General features: G+C 58.4%; 2 protein-coding genes across 2 annotated transcripts in view; one reads left to right on the top strand and one right to left on the bottom strand.

Annotated features, from left to right (window-relative positions):
* The window catches only part of FBN3 (fibrillin 3), a 31,445-nt gene extending 25,962 nt beyond the window's left edge, over nucleotides 1-5,483 (bottom strand). Inside the window, exons 1-10 of the mRNA XM_058657661.1 lie at nucleotides 5,478-5,483; nucleotides 5,177-5,329; nucleotides 4,872-4,995; nucleotides 3,721-3,849; nucleotides 3,156-3,254; nucleotides 2,948-3,043; nucleotides 2,722-2,817; nucleotides 1,536-1,733; nucleotides 1,323-1,448; nucleotides 1,114-1,242 (exon numbers count right to left, since the gene is read on the bottom strand). Of these exons, the coding sequence (XP_058513644.1) occupies nucleotides 1,114-1,242; nucleotides 1,323-1,448; nucleotides 1,536-1,733; nucleotides 2,722-2,817; nucleotides 2,948-3,043; nucleotides 3,156-3,254; nucleotides 3,721-3,849; nucleotides 4,872-4,995; nucleotides 5,177-5,329; nucleotides 5,478-5,483 (1,156 nt within the window). The remainder of the gene's footprint in view (nucleotides 1-1,113; nucleotides 1,243-1,322; nucleotides 1,449-1,535; nucleotides 1,734-2,721; nucleotides 2,818-2,947; nucleotides 3,044-3,155; nucleotides 3,255-3,720; nucleotides 3,850-4,871; nucleotides 4,996-5,176; nucleotides 5,330-5,477) is intronic.
* The window catches only part of ANGPTL4 (angiopoietin like 4), a 97,480-nt gene continuing 88,502 nt past the window's right edge, over nucleotides 4,491-13,468 (top strand). The window contains exon 1 of the mRNA XM_004595710.2: nucleotides 4,491-4,504. The gene's annotated coding sequence lies outside the window, so the exon portion shown is untranslated. The remainder of the gene's footprint in view (nucleotides 4,505-13,468) is intronic.

Genomic DNA, 13,468 nt, shown 5'->3' with positions numbered 1-13,468 from the left:
TGAAACTCACTCTGGAATGTGACAGCTTTACAAGCTGATGAAATTCTCCTGGGAGCCTTTTGTTTTTTTAAAGCCCTAGGACTTTGGTTGAGAAACTAATGTCTCCATCTTCCCAGCTCCCCACTTTAGCCACACCCTCCCCTGCCACCGCACCTGGCCCCTCACCCCAACACGTGGAGGGTTGTGTGTGTGTGTGTGTGTGTGTGTCAGGGCCCTTGGCTCTCAGCATCCAGGCAGCTGGGCCTGTCCACCAGAACCTGGAGCAAGCAGTTAAGATCACTCACAACCCTGCTAAAGCAGAAAGGCACATGATCCCCCAGCCCCGGGGCAGCCAGCAAGCAGGTGCGAGCCAGGTGAGGGAAGAAGGGCCAGGGGACAGAAGGAATCCACAAGTTAGGGGCAAGGAGAGTGAAGCCCCCTGGCCCACCTGGGGGCACTCCGTGTTTGTGGAGATCTCCCTCACCGTGCACCAGCCACCAGGGGAGCCCCTGCATTGCCCCCCAACTGCCAGACCGGGTGTGGGGTACAGTGGTAAAGCCCAACCCGCAGGGCCTGGAGATGCCCTCCCACCCACATCAGCAATTTGTGGTCAGCCCTGGTGGCCCCAGGGACTTTTCTGGTCACAGCCCAGAATGGGGGATGGGGAGCCCCACTGGTCAAGTTGGGGGGTCGAGGCACAGGGGAGCAGGAGAAAGTCCGCATTCAGGGACACACACAGCCCAGAAGCCCCCACTCTTAACCCTGACTGAGAAGTCTAGGTCAAAGAACCAGCTCGGGCCCGTCCAGCTGATTCCAATGCTCTGGCATCTCGCAGGAGGAGCCAGAGGGTCACGAGCGGCCATCAAGATGACGGCTAGAGGGTCAGGGTGGGGGCATCAAGATGACGGCTAGAGGGTCAGGGCGGGGGCATCGAGATGACGGCTAAAGTGTCAGGGTGAGGGGGCATCAAGATGATGGCTAGAGGGTAGGGGGGTTGCAGAATCTTGAGGTGCAGGGGCGCGTGGGAGGGAAGCCAAGAAGCCAAGAGCCGATCAGAGAGCTCCAGCAGGGAGCTGAGGAGACGCAAGGCCATAGAGACCGGAGGATTCGAGAGGTCCCCCAGGCTCCACTCACCCGGGAGGCAGCGGCTGCCATGCCTGCTGCTCACGAAGCCGCGGGGACACAGGCACACGTAGCTCCCGGCTGTGTTGGCACAGTCGCCCCCGGCGCAGAGGTCCGGCTGGCTAAGACACTCATCCAGGTCTGTGCGGACACAGAACGAGGCTCAGCATGACCCATGGACAGGAAGAGCCCCGGGCACCCCGGCCCCAGGCAGCGTCCACCTTCACACTGGGTGCCGCTGGCGCTGAGCTGGTGTCCAGCCGGGCAGTGACACTCGAAGGAGCCCATGGTGTTGAGACAGTGGCCGCCCTGGCACAGGCCCGGGATGGCTTGGCACTCGTCCACATCTACAGGGAGGGAGTGAGAGGCATGTCCCAGGTGGGCACCAAGGTTTCCGTGCCCACCTCCACTGCCTGCAATCCCACGCCGCTCACCTTGGCAGGCCCCGGTGTGGACACTGGGGACGAAGCCACGGCGGCACGGGTGTGGCTGGGCAGGACAGAGCTGGCAAGGGAGACCCCAGGCCCGGCCCACGGTGGCACAGCATAGCGTCTTTGTGCCCGCAAGGCCGCTCAGCTGGGGCTGGCACCCTTGGGTGCCCACGTGGCTGAAGCAGGGCCCCGTCCGGTAGTCTTCAGGGCACACATAGAGGCAGATGGCTCTACCAACACCCTGGGGTCGTTCTGTCTTTTTCTTTTTGTCTTTCCCACTTTATCCAACTCCTATCTACCTTGCAAAACCCATTTTCTTCAGAGTGCGTCAAGCTGAACAACCCTCCCGGGGGGCAGGGAGGTGGACAGGAGGGACAGACCAGGACCTCCAAGGTCCACAGAGGGCAGGGCATGGCCATATACCCTCTCAGGCCCCCGTCCCTGGCAGCCTGAGCCCAGGGCACAGGGCCGTCCGCACCCAGTGATCCAGGCTCTGCCAGCTGGGCTCAGCTGACCCTGGGGGTCTGGACCAGGTTGGTCCCTGCCAGGCCTTCTGGGTGGGAGAATCCCCGCAATCCTGGGCTTGCTGTGCCCCCTCTCCGCCTCCAGGAGGTGCTCTTGTACCCGCCTGTCCGCACTGACCATCCAGACCTCCCCTCTGCTGGCCCAACCTGAAGTACAAGGGCACCCTTTTCCACAATTAATTTGCGGCTCCTCTTCCACGCCATCCCTCTTCTCACCCTCTCCCAACATCCAGGCAGGCAACCCCCACCACCAACTGTTTCCGGGATGGTTCTGGATGGGTGTGGGAGAACAAGGGCTGGTGTTGCGGTACAGCAAGTTAAGCCACTGCCTGTGACGCCGCCATCCCACAAGCGTGCCGGTTCGAGTCCCAGCTGCTCCACTTCCCATCCAGCTCCCTGCTAATGCCCCCTGGGAAAGCGGAGGAGGATGGCCCAAAGCTTTGGGACCCTGCATTCATCCATACTCGCAAGGCTCGCGCCTGGCTCTTTGCAGCCATTTGGGAAGTGAGCCAGTGGATGGAGACTTCATTTCTATCTCCCCTCTCTCCCTGTAACATCTTCCCACTAACATGAGCTCCCTATCCTAGGAAATTCAGCCCCTTCCTCGAGGAAGCCAGCTGGACTCAGCCGCACCTCGCCCCCCACCCCCAGTACCCCCTGGGTACCTCGCTCACACTCGGGGCCCTGGAAGCCGTACACGCAGGCGCAGTGATTGGGCCCAATGCAGCGGCCCCCGTTGCGGCAGCCCCGCTCACAGACAGCTGTGGAGAGAAACGGGGATGCGAGGCGAGGGGCAGGGAGGACAGGCGGTGGCTACAGGTCCCCAAGCCAGCCCAGTCCCACCCAGGAGTCCCCAGACCAAAGCGCAAGGGTGAAGGCTTGGGTACTCACGCTGCCCACACACGGTGCCCGTGTAACCCCGTGGGCATAGGCAGGACTCGCCGCGGCAGCTGGCCCCGTTCATGCAGTTCACGCTGCACCCCAAAACTGTGTGTGTGGGGCAATGTGGGACAAGCATGGAGAGGTGAAGGCACGTCCCCGGGGCACCTACTCGCACACCCCAGCAGACGCCAGGGGCCTTCTCCACCCAGGCGCTCACCTCGGCTTACCCCGCAGCTGGGGCCCAGCGTGCCATCAGCGCAGGTGCACAGGTTGGGCTGGGAGCAGAAGCCCTCACCACAGGGGCTCCTGCAGACGGCTGCGCATGGACAGCGTGGAGGTCACGGTTAGAGCAGGAAGGTGGACGCCACTGGCCAGCCGCCTCCCCAGGCCGCCGCTACCCTACCCGAGGGCGCACACGCAAGCGCTGTGCCTCCGCGCCCCACTCTTCCCAACCCCAGCCGGGCAACTGGGGAGAGGCACACTGCATCAGAAGCGCTGAGCCACAAGGACAGAGCCTGAGAACTCAAGGCTCCTGGAGGTGCAGGCTCTCCCGGTTGTGAAGTTCAATTCCACAGAGAGAAGACGCAGGACAGACACAAGGCCAAAGACCGGAATGGGGCGCTGGGGATGTGGGAGCCAGCAAACAAAGCCAGGGGTGTTCTCGGGGTCAGCCAGGGGCGGCTGGACAAGCACACTTGTCACCAGGACCCCGCCTGTGGGCAGGGAGGATGGGGGAGCCCCCATGCCCAGTGTGGTTGGGGGTGGGGGGCAGCAGTACTCACGCACAACGCACTGGCTCCTGCCTGGCAGTGTCTTCCAGCCGGGGCAGCAGTAGGCATGCAAGCGGAATCCACACACGTTGGGCCTTGGCACAAATGGCAGGATGTGGCCAGTGAGCGCCTCTCCCCCAGCTGCCCAAGAACCCCAAGCCCAAGAACAGCCTCCCGCCCAGCCCCCACATTCCCAATAGGTGGCCCTCCAGGGTCTCTCCCTCCTGGGGAAGCCCACCACCACGCACCCCTGCAAGGACAAGGCGTTGGGGCCGCCCTGTCTCCGCAAACCAGGACTCGCAGGCTCCGGCACCCCAGACCAGCGGCCTTGGCCACCCACCAGGCAGGACAGGATCATCCAAGCCAGCAGGAGCTGAGCCAAGGGGCTCCCGGCCACCATGAAGCCAGCTCCAGTCCTTGCCCCCGACAAAGTCATGGTGTGTGCCTGGGGGAGTGAGCGGGGAGGAATGCTTGGGAAAGGGCCAGCGCTCCGGGTGGACTTCCTGGAGGAAGTGTGATAACTCCAGAGGGCAGCAGCTGGAACAGGAGGAAAAGAAGCAGTAGGGTGGTGTCCAGGCCATGGGAAGCCTTGGGTGGGAGTGAGGGTGGGCGGAGGGGCACAGCCACAGATGCCCATCCTGGCCTAGGCAGCCCAGCGGGGGTCAGGGGGTAAACTTCCTAGACAGGCAACAGGAAGCCCAAGCAGAGAAGACAGGGCGCAGGTGTTGGGGGTCCCCTCAAGGTGAGGGGAGAGGTCAGGCCAGGCGCCCTCCCCCCCCACACACACACACGCCCGGTGTGTTTGTGGTACCATTTTCCAGCCCAAGGAGTTGAGTCATGGGTCTCCTGCCCCTCTATGGGTCTTGAGAGATGCCATGGCGCAATGAGGTGGTCTCCAGCAAGGAGAGACCCCCCTACACTTGCTGCGTAAGGACACCTCTCGCTCTCTCCCACCCACCAACAGCCCGTCTGGGGTGTGAGCAGCGATCTCTGGCCTGACCTGGCCGCCCCCCTACCCCAACCCTCTCTCCTCTCTCTGCCCCCACCAGAGGCATCGGAGCCCTCGAGACTGTCGAATGAATGAACCGGGACCCGCGCAGACTGGGAGCTGGCGGGCGGGACAGCGAGGGATCCAGGGACCCGGAGAGGCGCAAGAGGCTCACCCCGAGCCCGCCGGCCACACAGGGCGAAGGATGAGGGGGTCCCCAGGATCGCCAGCAGCCTCGTCCCCGCCCTCACCTGCCTACGGCTCGGGGTACCCGTGTCCGAGTTCCGCTCGCACCCCTCCTAGTCCCGGCGCCCAGGGGATGGCGGGGATGGAGGGGGCTGGCGGGGAAGGGGCTGGGCCTGGGGCTGCGCGGCCGCAGACAAAGGAATCCCTTCACCCGCTCCGCCTCCCGCCCCGGCTCGCCCACCCGCGCCCCCGGCGCGCCCCTGTCCCGCCCCCCACGGCCCGCGCCTCTCCTACCTGCGGGGCGGCGCGCGTGGAGGTGGCACGGCGGCCGGACACACCCGGGGCTGCGCGCTGCAGGCAGGGCGGGTTCCCGGGGCGCAGGGGGTCCGAGATGGGAAGGCAAAGGCGGGCGGCCGACCCCGCCGCGCTTCCAGCCCGGTGCTGCCGCTGGGGGGGGGCGGGAGGAGGTGGAGGAAGGCGAGAGCGCCGCTCGGGCGGCTCCGGGTTGGTGGGGACGGTGGGTGGGGGGACCCCGAGGGGTCGCGTTTTCTGGCTGCTGGAACCCGAGGCGGAGCTCCCCCACCACCACCATTACCACCATCACCGTGCCCCAAGCTGGGAGGATGTGGATCGGGTGGGAGGCTCCCGGGCTCACCTGGGCTGCGCGCCCCCGCCCCCTGCGCACCGTTCCCAGGGCAACGTCGGAAACTCACCTGGGGAGGGGGGCGGGGCTCAGCAAAGAGAAGAGGGTCCGATTCCAAAGCAGATTAGACCAATCCCAAAGTTGAGACTCTGAGGGTCTCACTTATCCTCGTCCCCCAACACACACACATACCTCAGTCTCTTGTGTGGGGCCTGGACCCCACAGCGCCCAGGCATCCGCAGCGATCCTAACTCACTTGGGGTGGTGTTCCGCTAACAGCTGTGCGTCCTGCAAAACCCGCTTTTAAAAATCCCCGCTGCGGGGCCCAGCGCGGTGGCCTTGTGGCTGAAGTTCTTGCATGCGCTGGGTTGCACATGGCTGCCAGTTCTAATCCTGGGGGCACCTGCATGGATGCCTTTCAATTAAAAAAAAAAAAAATAAGGTGTAAAGTTGTTGATGATTTGAAAGGCAGAGACATCTACTGGTTCGCTCCCCTAAAGGTTGAATCCAGAGGTTCCATCCAAGTCTCCCACGCGGGTGCAGGGTCCCAAGGCTTCCCAGGTCACAAGCAGGGAGCTGGATGGGATTCGAACCGGTACGTACATGGGATCCCAGCGCATGCAGGGCAAAGACTTTTGTCACTAGGCTACCACGCTGGGCTCTCAGATATTTTTTAAGATAGGTTATGTTGGGGCCCAGCGGCGTGGCCTAGCGGCTAAAGTCCTCACCTTGAAAGCCCCGGGATCCCATATGGGCACCGGTTCTAATCCCGGCAGCTCCACTTCCCATCCAGCTCCCTGCTTGTGGCCTGGGAAAGCAGTGGAGGACGGCCCAGTGCACTGGGACCCTGCACCCGCGTCGGAGACCTGGAAGAGGTTCCTGGTCCCGGCATCGGATAGGCGCGTACCAGCCCGTTGCGGTCACTTGGGGACTGAAACATTGGATGGAAGATCTTCCTCTCTGTCTCTCCTCCTCTCTGTATATCCGGCTTTCCAGTAACAATAAAATCTTTAAAAAAAAAAAAAAAAGATAGGTTATGTTGGTTTTAAAACACACACACCTACCTTAGAAACCCATACATTGCATTTTTCATAGTATGTGTCTTTCAAGGGCTGGCAAGGGGCTTGACCTTGCCAGCAGCCGCTGGGTGAGCTCACTCCCTCTCCCGGCTGCCACTCAGCACTTCCATCATCCCACGCTGGCCTCTCACCCACAGAATCTCAGCCCCCAGCGGTTGGTTGGCAGCTACATCAATGCCACCTGTTGCTGTCACCCTGAGCTGCCAACATTTTTGGTCACTCTGTTACTCCCGTCTCTCCACTCTCCCCCGACCCCCTCCATCCCCACCTTCTGACTCTTCATACAATCCCACGGTGGTGGGTGCAAGACCAGGGGACCCCTGAATGTGCCCAGGAATGATCACGCTGAGGGTGGAGATGGCCGCCCCCGTGTACGTCCCTGGGGGCGCATGGAGTGCCTGGAGTGCGCTGTGCCCGCCCCGCCCCGCCCAGGCTGGCCAGCCGGGGTGGCCTGGGGACAGAGGCTGCCTTTGTTTGAGAGCAGGAAGCAGCTGCGGGAGGGAGGATTGAGCCAGGGGCCCCGGAGCTTGGCCGGGTGCCTAGGAACAAGGCTGTGGAAGACGGAGGGGGGCAGGTAGAGGACCCGGGAAGGCTCTGAGGGGCTAGGCTGCAACAAGCCTGGCAGAGCAGGCTGGAAGTCTGTGTTCAGGGGCCTTCCAGTCCGGTCCACGGCCAGGGGGTAGGGAAAGGGTGGCAGCCATGGAAGACCCCCATTATGCAGAACGGAAAACTGGCTACCGGCACGTCTGAACCCAGGCCACGGAGCCAGAGCTCTTCCTGCTAAACACCGAATGCTCCCCACGCCTTTCGCATCCACCCCGAAAGTTCATCTCTTGGGAACTTAATCCCCAAACTTGTATGTCAATTTTCTATTTTCAAAATGCATTCTTTTGGGCCCAGAGTGGTAGCCTAGCGGCTGAAGTCCTTGCCTTACATGTGCCAGATCCCCAAATGGACGCAAGTTCGTATCTTGGCAGCTCCACTTCCCATCCAGCTCCCTGCTTGTGGCCTGGGAAAGCAACAGAATTTGACCCCAAAGCCTTGGGACCCTGCACCCACGTGGGAGACCCGGAAGAAGCTCCTGGTTCGTGACTTTTTTTCTTTTTTTAAAAAGATGTATTCATTTTTATTGCAAAGTCAGATGTACAGAGAGGAGGAGAGACACAGAGGAAGATCTTCCTTCCTATGATTCACTCCCCAAGTGACCGCAACGGCTGGTGCTGCGCCGATCCGAAGCCGGGAACCGGGAACTTCCTCCAGGTCTCCCACACGGGTGCAGGGTCCCAAGGCTTTGGGCCGTCCTCGACTGCTTTCCCAGGCCACAGGCAGGGAGCTGGATGGGAACTGGGGCAGCCATGATACAAACCGGTGCCCATATGGGATCCTGGCACATGCAAGACAAGGATTTTAGCCACTAGGCTACTGCACTGGGCCCAAGAAGTCTGAAGTAGGGAGCTGGAGTTGGAAGAGCTGGGACTCCAGTCGGACCCTCTGACACGGGATTGTACACGCACCCCCAGCATCTTAAACATGAGGCCAACACCTGCCCCTCTTGGCTGTATGTGAAGGATGGATCCTGCTCAGACTACAGACATAAAGACCTCGTGACCGCCATTGTCACACGTGATGCCCGTAGCACCATGGGACCCCCAAGGGTCTGCGGCAGGCTGTGACCCCAGGGTGTCCTGTACATCCCGACCCCCCTAACTAGGACCCCGGCAGTCACTGCCAATTTTGCCATCTGTGCCCACCTAGCTGGGTCCCTTGTTTCTGGCCCCTTTCTTGCCAGCTGGGGCGCTATTCACACCTTCCTCAAGCCTTGGGAGGGGGTGGGGAAGCCATTAGCCACTCAACATTTATTAGGCACCGACTGTGTGCGCTTCATTCACTTACACTGTCCAGTTGAATCTTCCCTGCGGGGAAGGTGGGGGAAGTCCAGGGTCCTAGACATTCAGCGCGTGTTCACTGGATGAAGGAACAGCGGGCCAATCCAGTGGTGGCTGTGGGAGGAGTGGACATTTCCAGGGGAACAGGAAGGCAAGAGTCTAAGAGATCCCTTGAAAGCTGCGAGTGTGGGGTCCGGCACTGCGGCCAAGAGGCCAAAGTCCTCGCCTTGAACGTGCCAGGATCCCATATGGGCACCGGTTCTAATCCCGGCTTCTCCACTTCCCATCCAGCTCCCTGCCTGTGGCCTGGGAAAGTGGAGGATGGCCCAAAGCCTTGGGACCCTGCACCCGCATGTGGGAGACCTGGAAGAGTTCCTGGCTCCTGGCTTTGGGTCGTGGTAGTTCCAGCTGTTGTCACTTGGGGAGTGAATCATTGGACAATAGGACAGAAGATCTTCCTCTCTGTTTCCTCTGTTCTCTCTATATATTTGACTTTGCAATAAAAATAAATCTTAAAAAAAAATGAAAGCAAGCTGGGAGTGTAGATGTGGTTTGGGGACAGCAGGGAGGTACAGTGGGTCCCAGGTCCCTAGGGATGGGGTGGTGTGGGATGGTGTGGGGTGGTGTGGGATGGGGTGGGATGTGTGGGATGGATGAGTTTGCTCTGCAGGACCTGGTGACTTGGTGTTCCTGAAGGCAGCCACCAGGCGCCGCGCACGCCCTCCCGCGGAGTGCCCAGGAGTCGCCCTGCCACTGGGCGGCGCCCTTTACACATGCTGCAGAACACAAGGCCTTGCCCGTCCTCATCCCAAACCCGAGGCAGCACCTCAGAGAAAAGCAATGCGGGACGCCTCTCCCAGAGAGGCTTTGCAAAGGAAGCCGTGGTTAGCCAGAAACAGCAGCCGACCACACCTGCTTCCCTGGGGAGGAGAGCAGAGAGCAGGGAGGGGGTGACTGTGGCTCAGGGGAGTCCCAGAGGGGAGGGACTGGCTAGGGGCGCTGCAGGGTCAGCATCCCACAGCCAGAACCAGTTGGTGCTTGGTTCTGGGGCAATGGTGACAGTTCCAATTCCCTTGGCTGCTGCACCTGCTGGGGAGACCCAGATGGAGCGCCCGGCTCCTGGCTTCATGCTGGCCCTGACTTATGCAGATGTTTGGGGAGTGAATATCACGTGGAAGATTATTTCTCACGGACCCTGCTTTTCAAATATAATTTGCGATTATATGTTCTAAGACAATAGAAAAGAGGCACCTGGAAAGGAAAAGCTAGCAGCCAGTTGGACTGATACTCAGGGTTTGCAAGTGTCAAAAAGTCACACTGTGCCCCATATGTTGGTGCAATTCCTATCAATCAGATTTTTTTTTTCTTTTAGTGCTTAAGGTTATGAAAGCGCTGACTAAGCTAAGTGGAACATTGCACACTGAACACATAGGTTATGACCCAGAGCCCCATAAACATTTTTCAAAATTAAGAATTTCTAAAAAGGACATAATCAGTGGCCACTTCAAAATCATGATATTGTTGGGCGTGTTGAACTGAGACAATTATAACAAAAAACCCCTCATCTGTCCCTTTTTATGTATTTTTTATAAGGTTTATTGATTTTTATTGCAAAGTCAGATATACAGAGAGGAGGAGAGACAGAGAGGAAGATCTTCCGTCCGATGATTCACTCCCCAAGTGAGCGCAATGGCCGGTGCTGTGCCAATCCAAAGCCAAGAGCCAAGAGCCTTTTCTGGATCTCCCACACGGGTGCAGGGTCCCAGTGCACTGGGCCGTCCTCCACTGCTTTCCCAGGCCACAAGCAGGGAGCTGGAAGGGAAGTGGAGCTGCTGGGATTAGAACCGGTGCCCATATGGGATCCCGGCGCATTCAAGGCGAGGACTTCAGCTGCTAGGCCACGCCGCCGGGCCCACCTATTTATTTTTAAATAAGATTTCTTGGGTCTGGCGTGGTGACTCAGTTGGTTAATCCTACCCCTTCAAGCGTGAACCAGTGAACCGTTAGATGGAAGATCTTATCGTCTCTCCTCTCTGTACATCTGTCTTTCCAATAAAAATAAATAAATCCTTTTGTTAAAGGAGGTTTCTCTTAAGATTCCTCTTATTTATTTGAAAGGCAGAATTATGGATAATCTTCCAACTGTTGATTCACTAAACAAATGGCCAGGGCTGGGCCAGGCTGAAGGCAGAGAGTCCATCCAGGCCTCCCAAGTGGACACAAGGCCCCTGGCACTCCTACTGCTTCCCCAGGCGCATCGGCAGGTAGCTGGATTGGAAGTGGAGCAGCCGGGACTTGAACTAGTGGCTACGTGGGAGGCTGGCACCGTAGGCAGTGGTTTAACCCGTTGCTCCACAATGCCAGCCCCTGTGAGTCGGCAAAAAACAACAAACTGTTCCAGCTTGAGTCGGCAGCATCCGTGGGCCTCTAGGCGCTGCGATGCTCACCTCCGAGGGCAGGGCAGCGAGCCGTGCGCTGGCAGAGCGTCAGCTTCATGTATATTTCATCCTAATGGATGTTACCAGGCTGCAGATATTGACAAACTGAGTTCCAACTTCATGCGCCAAGCTGGGGGCTGAGAATAACCCGGCAAGGCAAACAAAACCGGGGCGGGGATGGTGGGGGCGGGGACAGCTCAATAGCAGGACTTCCTGCCAGGCGGGCGATGCTGAGGGCAGCCTCAGGCTGGCCAACGCCTCGGTACATGGATCGATAAGACCCATCCAAACGTGCCCCGATGGCACCAGGGGAGCTGAGATGCTGGGCATGAGCAATGCAAGGTGGTGGGTGGTAAATTGCTTTCATTTTATAACATTTTTTTTTTCTTTCAGAAAGGCAGATTTAGGGAACGGCGGGACAGCCTAGTGCTTGAAGTCCTTGCTTTGAACGCCCCTGGGTTCCAATATGGGCGTCAGTTCTAAGCCCGGCAGCCCCGCTTCCTATCCAGCCCCCTGCCTGTGGCCTGGGAAAGCAGTCGAGGACGGCCCAAAGCTTTGGGACCCTGCACCCATGTGGGAGGCCCGGAAGAAGCTCCTGGCTCCTGGCTTCGGATTGGTTCAGCTCTGGTCATTGCAGCCACTTGGGGAGTGAACCAGCAGATGGAAGATCTTTCCCTCTGTCTCTCCTTCTCTCTGTATATCTGGCTTTCCAATAAAAACAAATAAATAAACCTTATAGAAAAGAAAAGCAAATTTACTGAGAGAAGAAGAGACAGAATGATCTTCCATCTACTGGTTCACTCTCCAAATGGCAAAATGGCCAGAGCTGTGGCAATCCGAAACCAGGAGCCAGGAGCTTTTTCTGGGTCTCCCATATGGGAGCAGCATCTCAAAGCTTTGGGCCGTCCTTGATTGCATGCCCAGGCTACAAGCAGGGAACTGGCAGGGAAATGCAGCAGTAGGGACATGAACCAGTGCCTCCATGGTATTCTGACACTTGCCGTGGGAGGATTAGCGAATTGGGCATTGTGCCAGGCCCTGGGCAGTAACTTGCTAACAGATAATGTTGGAGCAGTTGGTTGTCTGTAAGCAAGCCATGGGCCACCTGGTTTTTGGCCAAAATGAGTGCAAAATGGGTCACAGCGAGGTGCCTGGAACAGGCAAACACACAGACAGAGGAGTGGTGAATGGAGTTATTTTTGTTAACGTAGAGACGCAAGAGAGAAGGAGACAGATCTTCCACCTGCTGGGCCCAGCAGAAGCCAGGAGCTCCTAGCTCCATCTGGGTCTCCCCCATGGGTGCAGGAGCCCAAGCATTCGGGCCATCATTCTGCTACTTTCTGAGGGAACTGGATCGGAAGTGGAGCAGCCAGGACTCAAACCAGGTGCTGTGACCAGGGACACAGGTACCCCCTGACGCTGGCCCCCAGAGTCGAGTTTTTCATCCCTGATAATCCCATCTTCCCACACTCACTTTTTTTTTTAAGATTTATTTATTTTTATTGGAAAGTCAGATGTACAGAGAGGAGGAGAGACAGGAAGATCTTCCGTGCGATGATTCACTCCCCAAGTGGCCACAACGGCCAGTGCTATGCCGATCCGAAGCCTGAATCCAGGAACTTCTTCCAGGTCTCCCACGCGGGTGCAGGGTCCCAAAGCTTTAGGCTATCCTCCACTGCTTTCCCAGGCCACAGGCAGGGGGCTGGATGGGAAGTGGAGCTGCTGGGATTAGAACTGGCGCCCACATGGGATCCTGGCGCGTTCAAGGCAAGGACTCCACACTCACTTTTGTTCGTTGTCTCGTTTGGGAACACGAGGGCTTCGCGCTGTTGTCTTTCATGTCAGGGTTGTTAATGTGATCACTGGCACTGGTTCTGGGTCACTTATAAACCTTCTCTCTTGGTTCTCTCTTTCCTTGATGTCCATGATGGGAGAAGGACTCCGGCAGGGTGTGAAGTCCTAGTTTATCTCCTTGATCACTTACGACCCCCCCCCAGGCAAACATTCTAAATCATTTTTGGAATAATGAGTTCTCTTTTCCCTTTAGCCCTGATTCTCCAGGGTGTCCTGGCTGTTGTGTTCAGTTTAAGATCTATTTATTTGAAAGGCAGAGGAAGACAAAGAAAGCAAGTCTTCTACCAGCTGTCATGAGCCAGGAACTCCATTTGAGTCTCCCACAAGGTTGCAGGGTCCCAAGCTTTCCCAGGTCACAAGCAGGGAGCCGGATGGGAAATGGAGCAGCCAGGACAGATCAGATCCCAGCGCTTGCAAGGTCAGGATGCAACTGACAGTCTCCAGTTGCTGACAACAGTTCTTCGCTTGTCTTTGTCTGATCCCATGGCTTTGAATGTCCTAGAAAAACCCAGGCTCGTCAGAGAAACCTGCTGAGTTAGTTTAGCAAGCACCTTCCTCCTGGAGTGTCTGAGCGTCTTCAATATCTTGATCAAGGCGAACTTGCTTCAGCTACCCTCCCTGCACGTAGGAGGCCCTGCGCACCTTTATAACATTAACTTTGTAACTTTCTGACCACCTGCAGGCAG

This window comes from Ochotona princeps, chromosome 33, assembly GCF_030435755.1.
Source record: "Ochotona princeps isolate mOchPri1 chromosome 33, mOchPri1.hap1, whole genome shotgun sequence".
Taxonomy (NCBI): domain Eukaryota; kingdom Metazoa; phylum Chordata; class Mammalia; order Lagomorpha; family Ochotonidae; genus Ochotona; species Ochotona princeps.
The sequence above is the reverse complement of the archived record's forward strand: the minus strand, read 5'-3'. Positions and strand labels throughout refer to the sequence as shown.